The sequence below is a fragment of the Microplitis demolitor genome, chromosome 1 (assembly GCF_026212275.2).
Source record: "Microplitis demolitor isolate Queensland-Clemson2020A chromosome 1, iyMicDemo2.1a, whole genome shotgun sequence".
Taxonomy (NCBI): domain Eukaryota; kingdom Metazoa; phylum Arthropoda; class Insecta; order Hymenoptera; family Braconidae; genus Microplitis; species Microplitis demolitor.
The window spans coordinates 5,689,921-5,709,855 of record NC_068545.1 but is presented as its reverse complement, the minus strand read 5'-3'; the positions used below and the strand labels follow the sequence as shown (position 1 = coordinate 5,709,855).

At 41.1% G+C, this 19,935-nt stretch overlaps 1 protein-coding gene across 8 annotated transcripts in view; it reads left to right on the top strand.

Annotated features, from left to right (window-relative positions):
• LOC103576792 (muscle-specific protein 300 kDa) overlaps positions 1 to 19,935 on the top strand; it is a 79,083-nt gene that overhangs the window by 16,484 nt on the left and 42,664 nt on the right. For 4 of the 8 annotated variants that reach the window (XM_053741211.1, XM_053741210.1, XM_053741205.1 and 1 more), the window contains exons 9-16: positions 41 to 7,869; positions 7,942 to 8,137; positions 8,259 to 8,333; positions 8,613 to 8,765; positions 8,834 to 15,313; positions 15,503 to 15,598; positions 15,737 to 19,054; positions 19,298 to 19,449. In XM_053741211.1, the coding sequence (XP_053597186.1) occupies positions 41 to 7,869; positions 7,942 to 8,137; positions 8,259 to 8,333; positions 8,613 to 8,765; positions 8,834 to 15,313; positions 15,503 to 15,598; positions 15,737 to 19,054; positions 19,298 to 19,449 (18,299 nt within the window). The remainder of the gene's footprint in view (positions 1 to 40; positions 7,870 to 7,941; positions 8,138 to 8,258; positions 8,334 to 8,612; positions 8,766 to 8,833; positions 15,314 to 15,502; positions 15,599 to 15,736; positions 19,055 to 19,297; positions 19,450 to 19,935) is intronic. The other 4 variants (XM_053741212.1, XM_008557201.2, XM_053741217.1 and 1 more) reach the window with 2 other exon arrangements.

The window sequence follows — 19,935 nt, the reverse complement described above, 5'->3', positions numbered from 1 at the left end:
ATACTGGTTATTAATGTCATATATTTTTTGATTAATACAGAAAGTGTGCCATGAAGCTGATGGTAAAAGAGAACACATGAAGTGGCTAGTGCAGACATTGGACAGTTTGACAACCAACCGATCGGATCGAGAAGCAATTACCGAGCAACATCAATTGGAAATGCTGATAACGCGTTACAAAAATTTGATACCGACTATTGAAATCACAATGACCAAAACTGACATTTATACGAAGAGTTATACCTACAGAAAGGAAGTACGTGAAGTTTGTACGCTGTTGAGAAAAGTCAAAGAGCAGAATACTGTAGAGTCTTCAACTCAGGTCCCGGAAAATCTTAAAGACGCGGTAGTACATCAGGAAACACGGCTAAGTCATCTTGAGCAACAGAGAGCTAATATTGTGAGCATGTTGCAGCGGGGAAAAGATTTACTTAAAGATCAACACGCGCCTCCGTTTGTTTCTTCGGAAATTCAGCAGCTTGAGAGCAACTGGAATGAAACTTATGGCCAAAGTATTGAGACGCTAAAGTCGTTGAAGACTTTCCAGAAATTGTGGCAGAGTTATCAAGAACAGAAAGAAGAAGTTATAAAATTGGTTAATAGTGCTAATGAGGAGATGCAAAAAGTTAAAACGACTACTTACTACGATGCAAGTCAAGTGTCATCTGATTTACGAGCGAAACAAGAATTGAGCTCTAATTTGAAAAAATCATCTGAAGAAATGATGTCAAAGTTGCGTGAGACTACAAATCAACTTACAGAAATGATGCCTAGTGATAAACGTTTGATAATACACGAGGAAATAACGCACATTGAAGAAACTCTGGTGAAGACAATTGAGACAGTGGAGAAACGTGTAATTTATTTGACCGAACACAGCAATAGATGGTCGAAATTTCAGTCCGAAGTTGGTGAATTGAGAAACTGGGCTCAGCAGAGCGCACCTCAGGCTATTGTTAACATCCAAGACTTGTCAACTTCGCCAGAAGATCGATTGAAAAAAACGGAAACGCTTCAAAAGCAGATTGCCGAGAAAATAAAAGCTATGGAATCTTTGGAAAAGGAATCACGGCAGCTTGTAAAGGATGACAAAGCCAATGAAGCTAAAGCACTGAGAGGACAGATCAGTAACTTGCAAAGTGTAATTGACGCTTTGAATAAAGACATCGCAGGGCAACGTGTAGCAGCAACGGAAAATTTAGCTACTTGGAAAAAATACGAGGTGGGTATTCAGAAAGTTAAGCCTTGGGTTGAACAAGCAGAGACTCAAGCAGCTTCTATTGGCACTAAACCATCTACATTAGCCCAAGCTACGGAAATGCTACACGTGGCACGATCCTTTGAGAAACAGTGCGAAGAACATTTACCCCGTGTTCAGGAGCTGTCGCATGTAAGCCAACAAATTACAGGAAGAACTGCTGCGCCTGATGAAGTTGACGCTGTCTACACGAGATGGAATGCCGTTCATGACGTCTCTATACAAACGGTTACGAAATTAGACAAACTGGTGTCCTCGTGGAAGTCTTTTGAAAATGAAGCTGAAGAATTTAATCGCTGGTTAGATCAGAGCGAGAAGGCGTGTCAAGCAGAGCCAAATTATCAGACTCCTGAGGCGAGTAAACTAGAGCAAGATTTGAATCATCTCAAAGAACTTAATAAAGTTATTTCTGATAGACAAGCGCAGTTGATATCTCTGACCCAAGTTTCTGATCATGTTAGTCACGGTTTGTCAATTGAAGGCGCAACCCAACTAAAGGGACGAGTCGCTGAAATGAAAACTCGTGTCGGCAGGCTTGCAGACACGGTAAGACATCATATTAATCTGGTATCTGATGCTTTATTAGCGAGACAAGAGTTTCAAATAAAAATATCAGACTTTGAAAATTGGATGGCGAGATTGAGAACCAGCATTGCCGAAATCAGTGAAGTCAATGTCGGAGATGTTGACACTAATCTTCAAGCAGTTCATGGTTTTCTTCAAGAACATTTGGAGAAGCAGCCAAATTTCTCGGCTATTTATGAAGAAGTTAAACAACTCGCTGCCCAGGGCTCGCCTGAAGAAGCCAAAGCTCTTAATGAAGTTTACACTGGACTTGCGCAAAAGTACAAAGCACTCGAAGATGATTTACAGCAACGGAAGAAAGGTTTGGAAAGATGGGGCGAACTGCTGAATTGGTACAACGAAACAAATGCTCAGTTGAGTCACACGAAGTACGAATTAGAAGCACGAAAACCTAATATTGCTGAATTGGAAAAATTATCCAATGAATTGCAGACTGTTTATTCGAAAATAGAAGCTTGGAAAGACCAGATACCTGTCGTAGATAGTTTGATGGGCATTCACATGCGAGATAAACAGGAAAAGCCATTGACTGCTTCCTCCCTTGTCCATGAGCTTGAGTCTAAAGCAGTCGCGCTTAAAACAGAAGTTTCTACTAAACGGGATAGATTAGAAAATTTGGGAGCGCGGTGGGATAATTTCCGTAAGATCCAACAAAAATTGACGGAGGAAATCGTCGCCACTCAAACTACATTGCAGCAAATTACTGTGTCGGTAGATACTTGCGATAAATTGGCGCCCGCGGTAGAGCAAATTGATGATTTGATTGAAGAGCATCAGAGACGGGAACCTGATAAACTTCTGCTACATCGCGAAGGAGAAAATTTGATGAAAGAAGACGCGAAGGCTACAACTAATGTCCAGGTCGTTGTGTCCTCAGTAGACGGTAATTGGGAGAAAGTTAATGAATTGTTGAAAGAACAGAGAAAGAAGTATGATGAAATGGGTGCAGATTGGCGTTGTTATCAAGAGGCACGCGAGAAATTGGTTAAATTTATGGAGGACTCACAGACATTGAGACAGTCTACAAAGGAAGTGCCAAATGACGTGACGCAGGCGAATTTAGCTCTTGAGAAACACAAGAGAGCTTCTGAAGTTCTGAAAAAGGGCAAGCAGTTTTTAGAAAAAATGGATCAGAAAGCTCAGCAGTTAATCAAAGAGGCCTCTTTGATGCCTACTTTCAAAGTTGAAATTATCGAAAACGATTTGTCGACAATAAGAAACCAATATCAGGATATTTATACGACCATTGTAGAAAAGACGCAATCATACGAGACCCAAGTTATTATTTGGAAGCAGATTGAAGAAGCTAAATACGATTTGACTCGTTGGTTGAGTGATACCAATGAAGCTTTGTCTTCAGCTTGCGAACGTCTCACTGATGCTGAAAATGGGCAGGCTAGATTAGCTAGATATCACGAAGAACTGCCGTCTTATCAGTTAATGCGTCAGAGTATCACGACTAAAACCGATCAACTTGTTAAAATAAACCACAATGCCGACATGCCTACTTTGAAGTCACTCAATAAACTTCTGGATGATCAGTTCAAACTACTTAAAGACTCTGCTGATAAACTGGAAGCTCTTACCACGAATTTGAATGAAAAAGAAAAAGCTATTCGGGTTAATTTGAAAAAATCTGGTGACCAGATATCGAAAATACGAGAAGACGTTATAAAATGTGATGATTTGACGGGAGAAAATACTAAAATACTGAGCAGGATTAAAAAATGCCGTGAGTTACAAAAAGAACTAGAAGTTTGTAGCAATGATTTAGCGATGGTTGGTGAGAAAATAGCAGAAGCTTCTCAAGTCTATCCAGCAATCGAACGCTCAAGTTTGCCGAAAGAATTACAGTCGCTGCAGTTACGTCGTGACGGAGTTTCAAATCACGCAGACAAAGTTACTGCAACGTTGGTGGCTTTTTTGACGAAATTGTATCACGAAAAATTCACAGCTTTGCAGCGAATGGTTGGAACACTGAAGGAAAAAGTATTGTGGTGCGAACCTGAGCAGAGTAGCGATCGTTACAATCTTGAAGTAAAAATGGCGTCACTCGTGGATGTAGAAACGGGAATTAAAGATTGTGAAGCTAGAAAAGCTGATACTGATAAATCATTGTCGCTTTTGGAAACAGTAGAGAGCAAAGAAACGACAAGTGCATTGAAAGCTGAACGTGACAAAGTTGCTGATGATTTAGTCGCATTAAAGAGTAGTCATGCTAAAATAAAAAATGTATTGCAGCAAAATATCGCACTGTGGCAACGCTACGAGTCTATTTCTGAGGCAATAATGTCTTGGTTGAAAGAAACAGAAGCTAAGATCCGCGGAGAAGGTTCAATGTTAGTAGAACTAGATAATGTTGAAGATAAAATTGTTGAAGTTAAGACTTATCAGAAGACGGTTAATGATTATGAGAAAGAAATGAAAGCTCTTGCGCAACTTGGCGAAGATATTTTACAAGTAAGTCCTGAATCGCGTGCTGCGCAGTACGTTAGTCATTTGACGACACGTTATCAAGCGATTCAAAAGTTTTTGTCTCAACATCTTGAAAGATTGCAAGAGCTCAAAGACGGAAGGGATCAATACCGCGCTTTAGTTAAAGAACTTGAAAAATGGATTGACGAAGCGGAAACTAAGTTAAAGAGTTTCGATCAAATCAGCGGTCCCAAAGCGATGGCATTCTATCAGTCGCGATTGAAGGAGTTGAGAGAATTTGGCGAAAGCCGAGAAAAAGGTCAAGGTATTTTAAACAAAACTGCTGAAGCTGGAGAAGCTTTGTTCCCGCGAACTACTCCCGATCAACGCGAAGCTATTCGCGCAGAGCTGAGAAATTTACGGAACCGTGTTGATGGTTTGATTGATCGGTCTAATGTTATTTATAAAAAAATAGAAAATGATATGATGCACCGTTCATCTTTTGAAGACAAGTATACTCAGGTCAAACAGTGGTTAATTGATGCTCAGGCTAAATTAGGTGATAAACAAGATTTGTTGCCTACGCTACAGGAAAAGAAACTGGCGTTACATTCATACCGGGCAATTGCCCAAGATGTAAGTGCGCACAGAAATATTCTCCAGCAGCTCAAAGATCGTCTGAGCGGAGTCTCCGACGATGAAGCCAGTGAAATGCTGGCTTCTATCATTGAAGGGTATGATAAATTGTCTAGCAATGTTGAAGATCGAATAGGAATCGCTGAAAAACACGTGGCTAATCATGAAGCTTATGTACAGACTTTGGATAGAACTCGAGACTGGTTGAATGCGATTGTCAATGAAGCTGCTCCTCTGTTAGAAGATTTGGCAATTGAAAGAGATTCTGCAAAATCTAAAATTGCGCAGATTGAAAATTTACTTCAACAGCGAGGAGATGGAGACCGTATTTTGGAAGACTGTAATCAGCAGTTGAATATTATATTGGAGCAGACTTCGATAGCAGGTCATCCGGCTTTGGTGAAAGGCTTCGAGGTTCAGAAAAAAATATGGGAAGATTTCTTGGCGCAGTGTGAAGCTACTAAGAGTAAACTAAACCGACTTTTCAATCAGTGGACTGAATTTGAACGTGTCGTAGAAGAACTTGAGGCCTGGACTAAGGCAATGGAGTCGCGAGTCAAAGATCAGACTCTTAAGAGCACTGAGGAAGCTAAGCAAGCTTACTTGCAGAAATTAAAAGGTTTAGAAGAAGAAATAGCTGCCAAGGCGCCGGAATTCAATGCGGCTGCTGAGCAGGGTCAAAGTCACGCTGAATCGGAATTGGCAACAAGAATTTCTCGACAAGTTACCAAGTATCAAGCGATTAAAAATCAAGCACGTGAGGCTGTAGCTCGTTACGAACAATATGTTAAAGAGCACAGTACTTTCAATGAGAGATACAATCAGTTTTTGAATTGGATTAAAGGAGTTCAAGAAGAATTAAATAAACACAGAGAAATTGTTGGAGATCTGGCACTGCTTCAGAGCCGCCAGAAGAGTATTCGTGACTTGGCGGACACGCGGACAAAAGAGAACCCGCGGTTCGAATCAGTAATTGATCTCGGTGAGAAACTTTATGTTCACACCTCTCCAGAAGGTCGTGAAATAGTGAGACAGCAGCTGAGAAATTTGCGTACACTTTGGGATGGATTTACTGAAGATCTTCAGTCTGCCACACAGAAACTCGATCAGTGTCTTATGCAGTTTGCAGAATTTTCATTGTCTCAGGAGCAGTTGACTTCGTGGCTCAGAAATGTTGAAAAGGACATGCATCAACACACGGAATTAAAGTCGACACTTGAAGAGAAGCGCGCGCAACTGCAGAACCACCGGATTATGCATCAAGAAATTATGTCACATCAAACTTTGGTCGAGTCCGTTTGTGACAAAGCTCAAAGACTTGTAGACCAAACTAAAGATACTTCGCTGAACGTTTACTTGCAATCTATAAAACATCTGTTCCAAAATATTGTCGCCAAGTCTCAGGATCTTTTGGATAATTTAGAAGAATGTGCGGATGTTCACAATAAATTTAATTTACAGTGCAAGTACTTTGACGACTGGCTGAATGTAGAGAGAGAAAAATTACTCGACTGCAATGACATAACTGGAGAACGAGCTGATATATCTAGGAGACTGGCAACTTTGGCTGTGCTGAAGAATGGACAAGCTCAGGGACTAGAACATTTGACTAAATTGAGAGAATTGTTAGAAGTCGTGATCAAGAGCACGGCTGAGAAAGGACAAGAAGCTATCAAGAAAGAAGCTGATGCTCTTGAGTCGGCGTTACATCAGCATCTCAGTGAGATCGAAACCGTGGAAGCTAAACAGAATGCAGCTCTTCAAAAGTGGCAAGACTTTGAGGAACAACTGGACGTCCATACCAAGTGGTTCCGTACTATCGAGGCAGTTTTTCGTGACCAACAGCTTCAAGCAACTTTGAAGGACAAAGAAGATCGATTACAATTGTTTAAAAATAAACGTGATATTATTTTGAAGAAAGAGAAAGAAATTGATGAGTTTGTTGACAAATCCCACGGACTACTAAACGCCAGTGGAGTTGAAAGAATTAAACCAGCGATATCTCAGATCAGTAATCGATACCAATCATTGCATGTATTGAGTAAAGAAGTAGTTGATCGCTGTCGCGCAATCGTTGACGAGCACAGAGAATTTGAAGACAAGTTGAAAGCTGTTGATGTCTGGTTGACTCCACTGGAGCAAAATCTTGCTGCGTTGAAGAAAGACGAACTGGGAGGCGACTTTGAAGCTAAAGGATCGCGACTGAAAATGCTGCTAGCTGAACGTGATCAAGCTACCAGCCGACTTACAGCATTGACTGCCGCTGGAGAACGTATCTTACCTGCGACTTCAGCTCAGGGACGTGAAACAATTCGCCATGAGTTGAGGCACGCACGTGAACGGTGGGATAATTTGACTGAAGGAATTTCAGAGCAGCAGAAGAAACAAGACGCCCAGTCACTGCAGTGGTCAAGTTATCAGGAAACTCTTCAACATATTTCCGCTTGGCTGGATAACATGGAACGCGCTATGAAACAAGACTCTTCTACTTCGTCCACTCACCAAGAGGTCCGTTCCAGGTTACTCAAGAGCAAAACTCTTCATCAAGAAATTTTGGCCCACAAAAGAATCGTCGAAGCAATATCGGAAAAAGCTAATGCATTGACTCAAGCGCCTGCTGACGTAAAAGATGCCGTTGTCACGGTTTCAAAACGTTATGAATCACTAGTAGACGCTTCCCAAAAAGGAATAGCCAGTTTAGAAAGACTGTCCGAGATCTTCCAGCAGTTACATGATCTCCAAAAAGCTTATCAAGACTACCAGAAACAGCAGTGGGATAAATTGGCCAATTACAATGATTACACCGGTAACAAAGCTGCTTTGCAAGCGAGACTGGCTAAAGTTATCGAGATTCAGGACGAGCAAACTGAAGGTGAACTTAAACTTAACGTCCTAGAAAAACATGTTAAGCAGAATAGTTCTAATTTGCCACCTAGAGCTCAAGAATCTACTGAACGTGATCTTGCTAATCTCAGGTACTTATTATTATTGTAAATAATTTATACCGAGTTGATTAATATCAAATTTTTTCCTTGATTTTTGAACAGATTCGAGAGTAAGAAATTCGCAACTGCAGTCAGCGACGTGATTCGGTCTCTGGAAGAAAGAATTCAGCAGTGGAGCGAGTATGAAAATGCTCTGGAACGTCTTCTGGCCTGGTTGTCGGAAGCGGAAACGATTTTGAAGAACTACACGTTGAAAAATACAATAGAGGAGAAGCAAGAGCAGCTTGAAAAATATCAGGTAAATATAAAAAATAAATTATTTACAGTAAAACAAATTTTACAAAGCTGTTATTAATTGACGGTCGTGATAATTAGATCAGTTGTTAGTAAAACAAAGATAAATATATAAAATTTCATAGGAACTACTTAAAATATCGGAATCAAGGAATAGAGATGTGACAGAACTGGTCTCACTGGGTGATCATCTTGAACAAGTAAGAATACGATACCAGCTTTTGGGATCACGCGCTTTATCAAGATCTGGATCGAGAGCGTGATTAAATTTCTCTGAACGTTGCCTACTTGCTTATATTTCAAATACTTTATTGATAAAATTGTTATTTCTTTTCAGTATAAACTTAATTCTACATCTTCTGCAGCTTTTATACTTAACGCTGTTATTTAATTAGCCTAGCGGAGTGCAATTCATCATTTCTTTTTATGCGACATAAAAAAAATTTCTTTTTATTGTTAATAAATAAATTATTTTACAGTCGCTGATCGTCAATTTACGGAGTCATGAGGCGGAGTTTGATAAAATGAGCGACAATTCATCTGAATTGATTGAAACAAGCGGGGAATCGAGATTTTCTGCCAACGTCCAGCAAGTTACTTCACGGTTCCAGTCTATCCAAGCAACTGCCAAGGTAATTAACAATCATTAATCAATACTATCTTTCAAAAACATCTGAATGATATGATCGTGACTATTTAGGAACTGGTTAAAAAATGCGAGCAAGCAACTCAAGATCACGCCGCGTACTTGGAACGTTATAAGCAATGCACAGACTGGTTAGCAGCTTCTCAAGCTCAGTATCAGGCATCAAGAGACACTAGTAATGCTACAAAGCAAGATTTGATCAGCAACGGAGATAGTTTACGTGAATTATTATCTCGCATCACTGCTGGAACTCTTTTAGTTAACAACACAGTCGAAGCGGGAGAACGTTTGTACCCAACAACTGGATCAGAAGGTCGTGAAATAATTCGCCAGCAGCTTTTAGACCTTCAGCAGGCACTCGAGTCTTTAGTCGACGGAGTATCGTCAACCGAACGCGATATCCAAGTGAAGATTTCCCGTTGGCTTGGGTTCGATGACTGTAGCGGCAGTTTTGAAAAATGGCTGTCGCAGATGGAGAAGCGAATAAAACCAGAGTTGGAATTGAAAACAACGTTGGATGAAAAACGAATTCAGTTGCAGATTTATAGAGATTCTCTTCATGACATACAGAGTCATCAGGAAGATCTTCTGGCTTTGAGAGACAAGTCGGATAATTTGCCAGACAAAACTGACAAGACTGATAAAATTATAACTGATTTAACTAAACGTTACTCGTCAATCTTGAAACGCGTGCAAGGATTTGTTGAAAAATACGAGGCAATTGTCAGCGATCATCAGCAGTACAGTAAAGCTGTGTTAGAAACCCACGAGTGGTTGGACGCGACTCACAACGCTGTTAGTCTCTGGGGTGATACTGATCTAGAACGTGTATCACTTCACACTAACATCGATCGGCTTAAAAATTTACTTCACACGCTACCGGAAGATCAGCCGCGCATTCAGCAGATAAGAGTATTGGGTGAGAAAGTAATACCTGGAACTCTAGAGTCCGGGCAAGTTAATATTAGATCCCAGATTGATTCATCGCAACAGGAATGGGAAGGTCTGGTGTCGGCGATTAAATCAACAATTGAAGTTATTGAGAATAAATTGCAGCAGTGGCATGAATTTGAAGCTTTGAAAGAAAAATGTTTGGATTGGATACGTGATACTGATACCAAATTGCACGCAGTTGATCTAAAATCAACTTTGCCAGAGAAAAAAGAACAGCTCGAACAGTTACGTGTGTTGCAGGGTGAAGTCAGAGCAAAGGAATTAGAAATTGATGCGGTAACTGAACGTGCGCAACAACTACAGAAAAATATGACATCACGTACGTCAAATATACCCGAGCTTGGTATCAAATATCAACAGATTTCGAGCAAAGTCAAGGATTTAAATAACCGGTGGCATCAGTACGTGAGCAATCACCAAGACTTTGATAATAATCTTGCGGCGTGCATCAATTGGCTCGAGGGAATTCGCGAGAAGCTCGCATACTCCTCAGACTTGAGTGCTCTGTCCCAGAAGGATTTAGAAAGTAAGATGGAAACAGTACAGGATTTACTTCTGTATAAAGAAGATGGATTTTCCAAAATCCAAGGTATTGTTGAGTTGGCCCAAACTGTCCTGGCAAACACGGCTCCAGCTGGTCACCAAGCGATCAATGAAGCGGTAGTACGTCTACAAGAGCAATGGAGCGCGTTGACAACACAAATGCTTGAGACTAAAACAAATCTTGATGATTCTATCAACAAATGGGCTGGATTATTGGAACAAATACAAATGATAAACAAAACTGTTGAGTTAATGAAAAATTCTCTGGGAGAAATATTGCCGTTCCAGTCAACGATGACGGAGAAACGTAACCAGCTTGAACGTATCAAAGCCTTGGAAGAAAAAGTCAGATGTGAAAATATTGAGGTAGATAATTTGAAGTCGAAGTTTGCTGAGATGATTGCTAGTGGTCAGCAAGGACTGGCCGCTTCGCAGGCTCAGGATACTTTGAATAAATTCGATCAGCTGTTTGAAAAAATAAAGTCGCTGCTTGCTGAGCGTGAGGATCAGTACAAAGACCACAAGCGTTACAAAGAAGCGCATGATGATTTGATTGCGTGGTTGAGCAGAGCCAGAGAAAAGATTCCGTCTATGAAGCAGCGGACACTCAGTGACAAGTTGGCGGTGGAGAATGCGGTCGCTCCGCTTGAGAGTTTGCTCAATAAAAAAGCTCAAGGTGAATTGCTGGTTGAACATCTGCAGCACACTGGAGAAGTCGTTTGCGCCAGCACTAGTCCACAAGGTGGGGAAATAATTCGCAATGAGATCCGCGCGCTGAGTGAAAGCTTCGAGAGTTTGTTCAAAGAGGTGCAGCATCAGAAGAGTTTGCTGGAGAGTACCGTCAGCCAGTGGCGTGATTACAAAGACGAGTATGAGAGATTGAGTGATTGGTTACAGCAGTTTGATATTTTGATAAAAGCTCAGAAGAACGCGTTGCTGCCCAATGTTGTGGAGAAGGAGAAACAGGTTAAAGAGGTCCGTGATATTCTTGATAATCTTGAAAAAGGCCAAGAACAAATTGATAAGTTCAATAAATCAGCATCCGTTTTACTTTCTTCCCACTTGGATACTTATATAAATAATCAACTTCGTCACCTTAACTCGCGTTATCAAGTTCAGGTTAATTTGGCTAAAGATGTTTTGAATAAAGTGGAGACTAATTTGTCCCAACATCAAGAGTATGAAGCTAACTTGGGCAAAACTAGGGCATGGATTGATAATGCCAAGCAAATCATACGTCAAGGAACGGAAGCAGCTTCGTCAAGCAGCCGGGAAGAGTTGCAGGAACGATTAGAAAAAATTCAAGAGCTACTGAAAAAATTAGAGGAAGGCCAAAACCTCGTGCACTTGACTGTCAATTGTGGGGAAAAGGTTGCGAGGAACACGCGATCTGATGGACGAGAAGAGATAAATAATCAGTTGAAAGAAATTCAAAATGATTGGGAACGATTGGTTAAGAAAATATCAACGACTAAAGTTCATTTAGAGACTAGTTTACTCCAGTGGGCTGATTACAGTTCATCGTACTCACAATTGCAGCAGTGGATTAACGATCGCGAAGCGAAATTGCAACAAGTGTGCGAGCAAAAAGTTTCGAAAGCTAAAAAAGGTCTTGCTGGACTTAATTCACTGGCTATTGGCGAACGCAAAGCTAATTTACGACAGACGAATAGTATTATGCAGGATATTGTTGCCTTTGAACCGATGATTCAGTCAGTTACTACTAAAGCTGAAGATTTGCAGCAGGCAACACCTGCTACGGAGATTTCAATAAAATATGAGACTCTTAGTAAGCAGGCACAAGAGTTGTATGCCAAGCAGAAGGAAACTGTTGAGCAGCATCAAGCTTTCGTTGACAGCGGCACTGAATTTGTTCAGTGGATAAGAGTTGCCAAAGAAAGACTGGGCAAGTGTTCTGAACCTACTGGTGACAAAGAATCGCTGTCAAGTAAAATAACTCAGCTGAAAGTACTGCAGAGTGAACTTCCAGAGGGACAACAGAAGTTGGAGAAGGCTTTAGAACGCGGTAATGCTGCTTGTCAGATAGCTGATGCAGAAGATAAGGAAATAATTGAAGAAGACGTCGCTATGCTGCAAGAAGAGTATGATAATTATGTCGATTCGTTGAATAATACCAAGAGTCTGCTTGAAGTTGGCATTGTCAAGTGGACAGAGTACGAGGACCAGTACTCTGAAGCAACCGAGTGGCTGAATCAGACTGAACAGCTTGTGCAGACTTTCAATAAGCTCCAAGATAGTTTGGAAGAGAAGAAGAATGTTCTTGAACGCTTCCAAGTACACTTACAGACTTTGTTTGATTGGCAAAAGGAGTTGGATCGGTTGAATATGAAAGCCCAGATGCTGCTGGAGACTTGTGCGGACACTAGGATTTCAAATCAAGTTACTCAGCTTACTACTAAGTACAATGCGCTGCTGTCGTTAGCTAAAGAAATAATGCGGCGACTGGAGCTGCATTATCAAGAGCACCAGCAGCACAATACGCTTTATCAGGAGTGCCAAGATTGGATTGACCGAACGCGGGACAAGTTGGGAGAATGCAAAGACGTATCAGCAACTTTGAATGAGGTTAACAATAAATTGAATATGTGCAAAGCGATACGACAGACGTTAGAACAGGGTCAGAATAAATTGAGATACGCATTGGAACTTAAGGAACGTGTTATTATGAATACTGAGCAGAATGGCGCGGCTAAGATTCAAGAGGACACGGAAAATCTTAAAGCGGAGTTCGATAAACTTATGGTAGATGTTGAGGATGCGAGACAGAAGCTCTCAACGCGGGCTACTTCGCTTGAAGAATTGGGTAAATTGTATCGGCTGATCACTGATTGGATTGATGAGATTGATGTCAAGATAAGACCTGACGAAACCTACAGGAATGATTTGAGCGAAAAAAGAATGCTGTTGGAGAAATATAGAACTGCACAGCGCGATATTCAGGGACACAGTGATACGATTGATCGACTGAAGTCGCGCTTACATGAAGACAGTACTATTCCAAGAGAACCTTATGAAACAACGATCGCTAAATACGACGAATTGAGAAGATTAGTTGCGGAGAAAATCAATAATTTGGAGGATCAAGTTAGGGAACACGAGAGATTCCAACAGGCGCAGAATGAAGCTGCGGATTGGGTTAGAAAGACTAAGGTTGAAGTCCAGCAGTACAGCATGACTCAAGGTGAACGCCCAAAGATAGTAGAGCGGGAGAAAAAGATCAGCGAGATCGTTGATTCTATGCCTAAAGGCGAGGCGCTTATTTCAAAAGTAATGGATATCAGTGAGTCAGTTATCTCGTCGACGGGCGCAGAAGGTCAAGACGCAATACGTCAAGAAGTACGACAGCTTCAGCTTGATTGGAAGTCATTACAAACACAATGCCAAGAGTCTCAAAAAATTCTTGCTAATTGCATTACCATGTGGTCACAATTTACCACCGCGATGGAGAGCATGAAGAATTGGCTGGATCAGTTCCAGAAGAAAGTTACTGATGAACAGTCAAAAGAAAACAAAACACCACAGGATTTAGAACGGTGCAAGGCGTTGGTTGATGAGGCAGTTCGCCAGAAACCAGTGCTGGAAGAGTTGAATGATAAATGTGAAACACTTTTGGAATTAAGTGCGTGCAGCTGGGCGAGAGATAAAACCGTGCAGTTGCAATCAGCGTACACGACATTGTTGACTGAAGCACAGGGACTGGTTTCGAAGGTAGAGAAAAATTTATCAGACCACACGGAGTTCTTGAAGGCGAGAAAAGAGATGGAAGAATGGCTACAAACTGCTCACGGGTCAATTCAAGACTGCGTGGGCGTCGGAGATGTTACTTGGGCGCGCGATAAATTGGAAACAACTCGTGTTGTTGCAACAAGAATTACCGAAGGTCAACATTTACTTTCGACGTTGAAAAATGCATTCGCCAAGGCAATAAATACTGCGTTACCAGAACAACAGGAGCAATTGAGAACAGACATGGCTAAATTGACATCCAACTGGGAGCAATTGAATATGGATTTAAATACAGTCCAAGCTCAGGTAAAAGCAACATTGACCCGCTGGGAAGATCATGCCGAAGTCTACGAGCGGCTTAAAAAATGGCTGAGTGATACAGAGAAGTCTCTAGAGACTTTGCCAGACACAAAGGGCGAGATCGGCGAGATGAAGACGTTACTTGAGCGCTACAGACATATTCAAGAAGAAGTAAAAGCCAAGAAAACTGATTTAGATCAACTGCTCGAGGAGTCGATCGAGTTGTCCGGGTGGGCGAAGAATAATGCAACTCAAGACCAAGCTAATGACCTTCTCAGCCGTTGGAAATCACTGGGACTGCTAGTAGACGAGCAGAAACGCCTCGTTGAAAATGAAATGGACGAGTACACCATGTACCATACCGCGCTCCAGGAAACAGAGAAGTGGCTGCTTCAAGTTTCATTCCAATTGATGGCCCATAATTCCAGATACATTACCAGCAAAGAACAGACACTCGAGCAAATAAAAGCTCACGACGCTCTGTTAGATGACATCCGTAATTACCAGCATGACCTGGATGATTTGAAAGACAAAGGACAGCATCAAATTGATCGCTACATCTCAGCGAATCCCAACATCAAGCCTACCATCGAAACTCAGTTGCAAAATGTCCAAGAGAGTTACAATTCTCTTCTCAATACAGCGATTCAGATTAAGAATCGTTTGGATGAATCGCTAGCCAAGTTTGCCGAGTACGAAAGAACTCTAGAGAGTATAATGAAAAATTTGGATACCTACGAACCGGAAATAGTCCGAGAACTAGAGGCGCCTCTGGATACTCTAGAGTCTGCGGAAAAAAGTCTCGAGAGTGCTCGCATGCTGCACAATAAATTGCAGGCTGAAAAAACGCGACTAGCGGTCGCTGTTGAGGCTTGTGAAGCTGCCGCCGCCTGTGTTTCGCGTCCTGGCAGCCCTCTGGATGCCCCGGCCATCCAAATACCCTCGAGGGAAATCGAAGTACGCACGAGACTCGAAGATTTGATCGATCAGGTAAGAGGTTTTTTTTTTTTATATTTTTAATTAACTGTTTTATTAATTAATTTTCTAATGTGAATGTTTATAAATTATTATATAATTGTTTTAAAATAAATTAATTGCTTAAGAAGCTTATGCATGTGTTAATTAATTAATTAATTATTATTATTATTATTTTTTGTTCGTTGCTGAATTTTTCTGCAGAAAGATAATCGAGATACTGGCGACAGGCTGAAAGCATTGTTTCGTGTTATTGAAGAAAAAGGCTTCTTAGTCAAACTTAATCATATGTGCGAGAAGGTTTGCATTATTGTTTTTTTTTTTTTTTGTTAACTAAATGCTTCAATTAATTATTAATTTTTATTTATTTTTATTAATAAAAAAAATAAAATAGTGTTTTGTAGTAATTAATTTACGGTAATTAAATTGTTTGAATAGATGCAAACACATCTGGCGAATGTATCAAAGGCTGTGGGAGAATTAGAGGAGCAAGCGCACCAAAAGAATGATTTGAAAGCATGGATTAATCAGCAACGTGCATTGTGTGCTGAGTGGAAATCCCGGCCTGCTAAATTGCGCTCAGAGGCGGCCCAAGCTGAGCTTCAGGCGATGAACGAACTCCTGGGAAGTATTGGAGAAAGACGATCACGTGCTCTGGCGGAATTGTCACTGCGACCGGAAGACAATATTGAGGAAGGTCTCGATAAGCTGGAGACCGAATTGATGGAAGCTATTGCTGACAAACAAGCGACGCAGGAACTGATACAGAAGTATCGGTCCCAGGTTCAGGATATTCAGAGCTGGTTCGACGGGTTGTCTAAGAAAGTTGACGTTATTGAGAAAGGCAATGGATTGACGATAGGTCAAAAAATATCGGCAGTCAAGGCAATCATCTCGGACTTTGAGACTCAAGGTCCTGGTAGACTGGATCAAGTTAAAAAATTAGGAGACCAAGTGATGGATTCCGTTAGTAATTTGGATTCTCAGCAAATTGAGGAGCAGATTAAATCTGTTGATCGAAGATACGCTGATGTTAACAAGAAGTTGGTGAGGAAGAGTCAGGTGCTGGATATGACTGCTCAGGGCATCGAGGCGACGCGCAAAGAGATCGAGGACAATCGCGAGTGGATAAGTTTAAAGAAACAGCAGGCGCGGACAACGGAATCTCTTGGTTTTGAGTGTAAGCCAGCGGATGATAGAGTCCTGACTTTGAAAGCAATGCTCAAGGAAGCTGAAAATAAACAAGTGATCGTTGACACGCTGGAAAAACGGGTCGGGAATATGCAGAATGAGCTTGAAGCAAGCGAACAACAGGAGTTGGAATCCAAGGCCCGGGCACTGCGGACTGAACAAGTTGAACTCTGTTCAATTTTACGTGAAGAAATTTCCGGAGCCACTGCTGCTGCAGATGCTAGACACAAACTTGAAACAGACTTCGAACGCGCGCGTCTGTGGATAAAGGCCAAGCACAACGATCTCAAAAAACTAAGCGGTTATCTTCCTTTGAGATCCACCAAAGTCGAGCAGGATATCGTTCATCACAATGAAATTGACAGCGATATAAATTCATTCAACGAGAACAATCTTAAAGATGTTTTGAAGCAAGCCAACAGTTTGATGCGTGACTGCAATGAAGGAGACCGCGTGAAGCTTCAAGCTCTACTGGATAATTTGAATGAGGATTACGATGCGTTGAAGAAAGAAGCTGCTGAGAAGCAAGCCTCGTTGGCGGATTTGTTGCAAGGTCGCAAGGCCTTTGAAAATGAAATAGATAGGTGCCAAAGGTGGATCAAAGAAGCTGAGACAGCCACTTCGTCGGATGTAAGAACGTCAAGTGTTGATGTGCTTAGAGAGCAACTTGCCAAGTACGATAGATTGAAGCAAGAAGCTAAAGCCTTTGGTGAAGACGTCGAGAAGATAATGCAGCAGGGAAAATCAATTCTACCGACGGTGAGCGACGCAGATAAACTTGAGCTGAGTGATCAATTGAAGAGTATGAAAGACGCACACAATAGAGTTGCTGGCGTTATAAATGAACGCGCTGCTGCGTTACACAAAAGTATCGCCGAGGCGGAAGAAGCTGCCGCGCGTGTCGCCGAAGCCGTTCAATTTATGTCTGACATACAGAAGGAACTTAATAATTTGAATAAGCCCATTGGATCACGGGTTGAAGATGTAGAAGGAATGCTAGTGGCTTATGAAAAAATTCTTGGTGATTTGAAAGCTAACAAAGCTAAATTGTCGGACTTGCAATCAGCAAATATTGGAGACTTGCATGGAGTAATTGGTCAGCAGGATGATTTAATTCGGGCGCTAGAAGCACAAATAGCAAGACTCAGACAACTGCTTCTACTTCGTCAGCAATTTATTGCATTGATTACGGAAATTATGTCATTTATCGCTAAGTATAATGAAATAGTTAGAGATATCGAGAAGCAGGATCAAACTACTGAGGAAAAAATAAAACGTTACGATGATGTTATCTCCAAAATTCAGGAATGCGAGGCTACATTGGCGAGTGCTACTGACAAAGGACAGCAGATTGCTGCTGATGGATCTGCGGTTGATAGAAATAATGTTACAGAACAACTACAGTCGCTCAAACAACAACTACAGGGCTTGAGACGTGCAGTTGAGATGCAGCGAGAGCAGCATGAGCTAGCGGCTGCCGAGCACAAGCGATTAGCTGAAGAGCTTGCGGAGATTCTCGACTGGCTGGAGAACAAAGAAAAGGAAATAAAGTCTCGTCCGTTGCTAGATCGCGCGGTTGAAAGTGTCGAAAGTGAAATTCAAAAGCATAAATTGCTTTGCGGTTCAGTTAATGAATATTTGGACAGAATGAGACAGCTAAAGGAGTCGGTTAAACACGAAGAGGGCATGCCGGGTTCACTTAAAGAAATGCTTAGCGAAGCAGTGTCTCTGCTGTCATCATTACCACGAGAAATGGAAGATCGCGAGACTTATCTCGATTCCAACTTGCAAATGCGTTTAAATTACGGACAACTGGCAGATAAATTTCACAATTGGGTACGTGAAGCCGAGATACGTCTGCAAAGTGACAAAGACGGACTTGACTTTGAGAATATCGTCAGTGATTTAGAGGAACACAAAATATACTTCAGCTCCGAAGCTTCTATTCGTGAGCTGGTGTCCCAGCAAATTCAACAAGCAGCTGACAAAGTTTGGCCGTCTTTGAACAGCGCCGAGCAAGAAGAGCTGAGTCTCGAGCAACAGCAACATCTCCAGTTACTAAAGAACACTTTGAATACTGCTAAATCTCATCGTGCTAGATTAGAACAAGGCGCAGACACGTGGCGTGATTACACGCAGACTTTAGAAAGAGTTAAAGCGGTAATTGGACGATCCCGATTCACCGACGAACCCGTTACCACCCTCGCGGGCTTGCAGTTCAATATCCAGAAGCTAACTCACGCGCTAAATGATATCCAGAACCAGCAGTTTGAATTGGATCTTCTAAACGAACGTGGACAGGAAATTTTGACGCTCGCTGATGCTAATAACAAGCAAACTATCAAAGCCCATCTTGAAGAAACAAGTGCTCAGTGGAAAAAACTCGTCAGTGGACTGGAGGGCCGTCGCGAGGCCTTGGAGGCGCTTTCTAAACACTGGGAAGATCTCGAGGCTCGACTAAATCACACGGAAACAAAACTTAATGCCATAGAGGAAAGAAGTAAACTCGTCGACTGCATCGTCAGGTCTAAGCATCACATCAAGGATACCATAAAATCACTCGACGTAAGTATTATTAATTTTTTATTTGTTATTAGTTGAGTTAATTGGCCCAATTAATGGATAACTTTATCCAAAATATAAATTAGCAAGTTGCTGGTAGTAAACCCTAAGCTTGTACGAGCAGGTACCGATGGCAGATGTTACCTATCGTCTATTTCCTCACTACCTATACCCAGTCGAAGTTTATCACGCGTGCGATACGGTTCTTAAATAACAAAAAAATTAAATATTATTATTTTTTATCAGGAGTTAGTAGTGGAAGCTGAGAAATTGATTCCAGTGACCGAGGAAATAAAAGAACTCGCTGGACCGGTAATTGAATATCTGTCAGCATTTACCGAAGCATCAGCACGTGGTCTTGAAGAACGTCTAGACAAACTTCACAGTACTGCGGAAACGTGAGTTTTTAATAAAATTTAAAACTGCCTTGGGTCGGAATTATAAAAATTTACAATCACAATTTCAATTAAAATTATTATGTCCTAATGCTTTTAAAGTTTTTCTCTAGGTATAAATTTACATTGAGCATTGTTCTATAAAACGATAAGATTACGTGTTACTATATAGTTTCTGACTAGTTTTCAATAAGATAAAGAGATTACACGGTCGTTAAAATTACCCACGAGCAGAGCATGCGCATGGTTTTTTTTGTTTTCTTGAGCTTATGCTTGTTTTATTTTTACAATTTATTTATATTCAAATATATATGTATATTATTATTATTATTATTATTAAGCAAATAATTAAAAAATCGCTAATTATAAAGTATGACAATATTTACTCCAAGTGTCAATCAAGCCGAGTGCTTGTAAAAACAACAAACAATTTTTTATTTAAAAATTTAAAAGACATAATGAAGATTAAAACAAGTATTTGCGTTATGC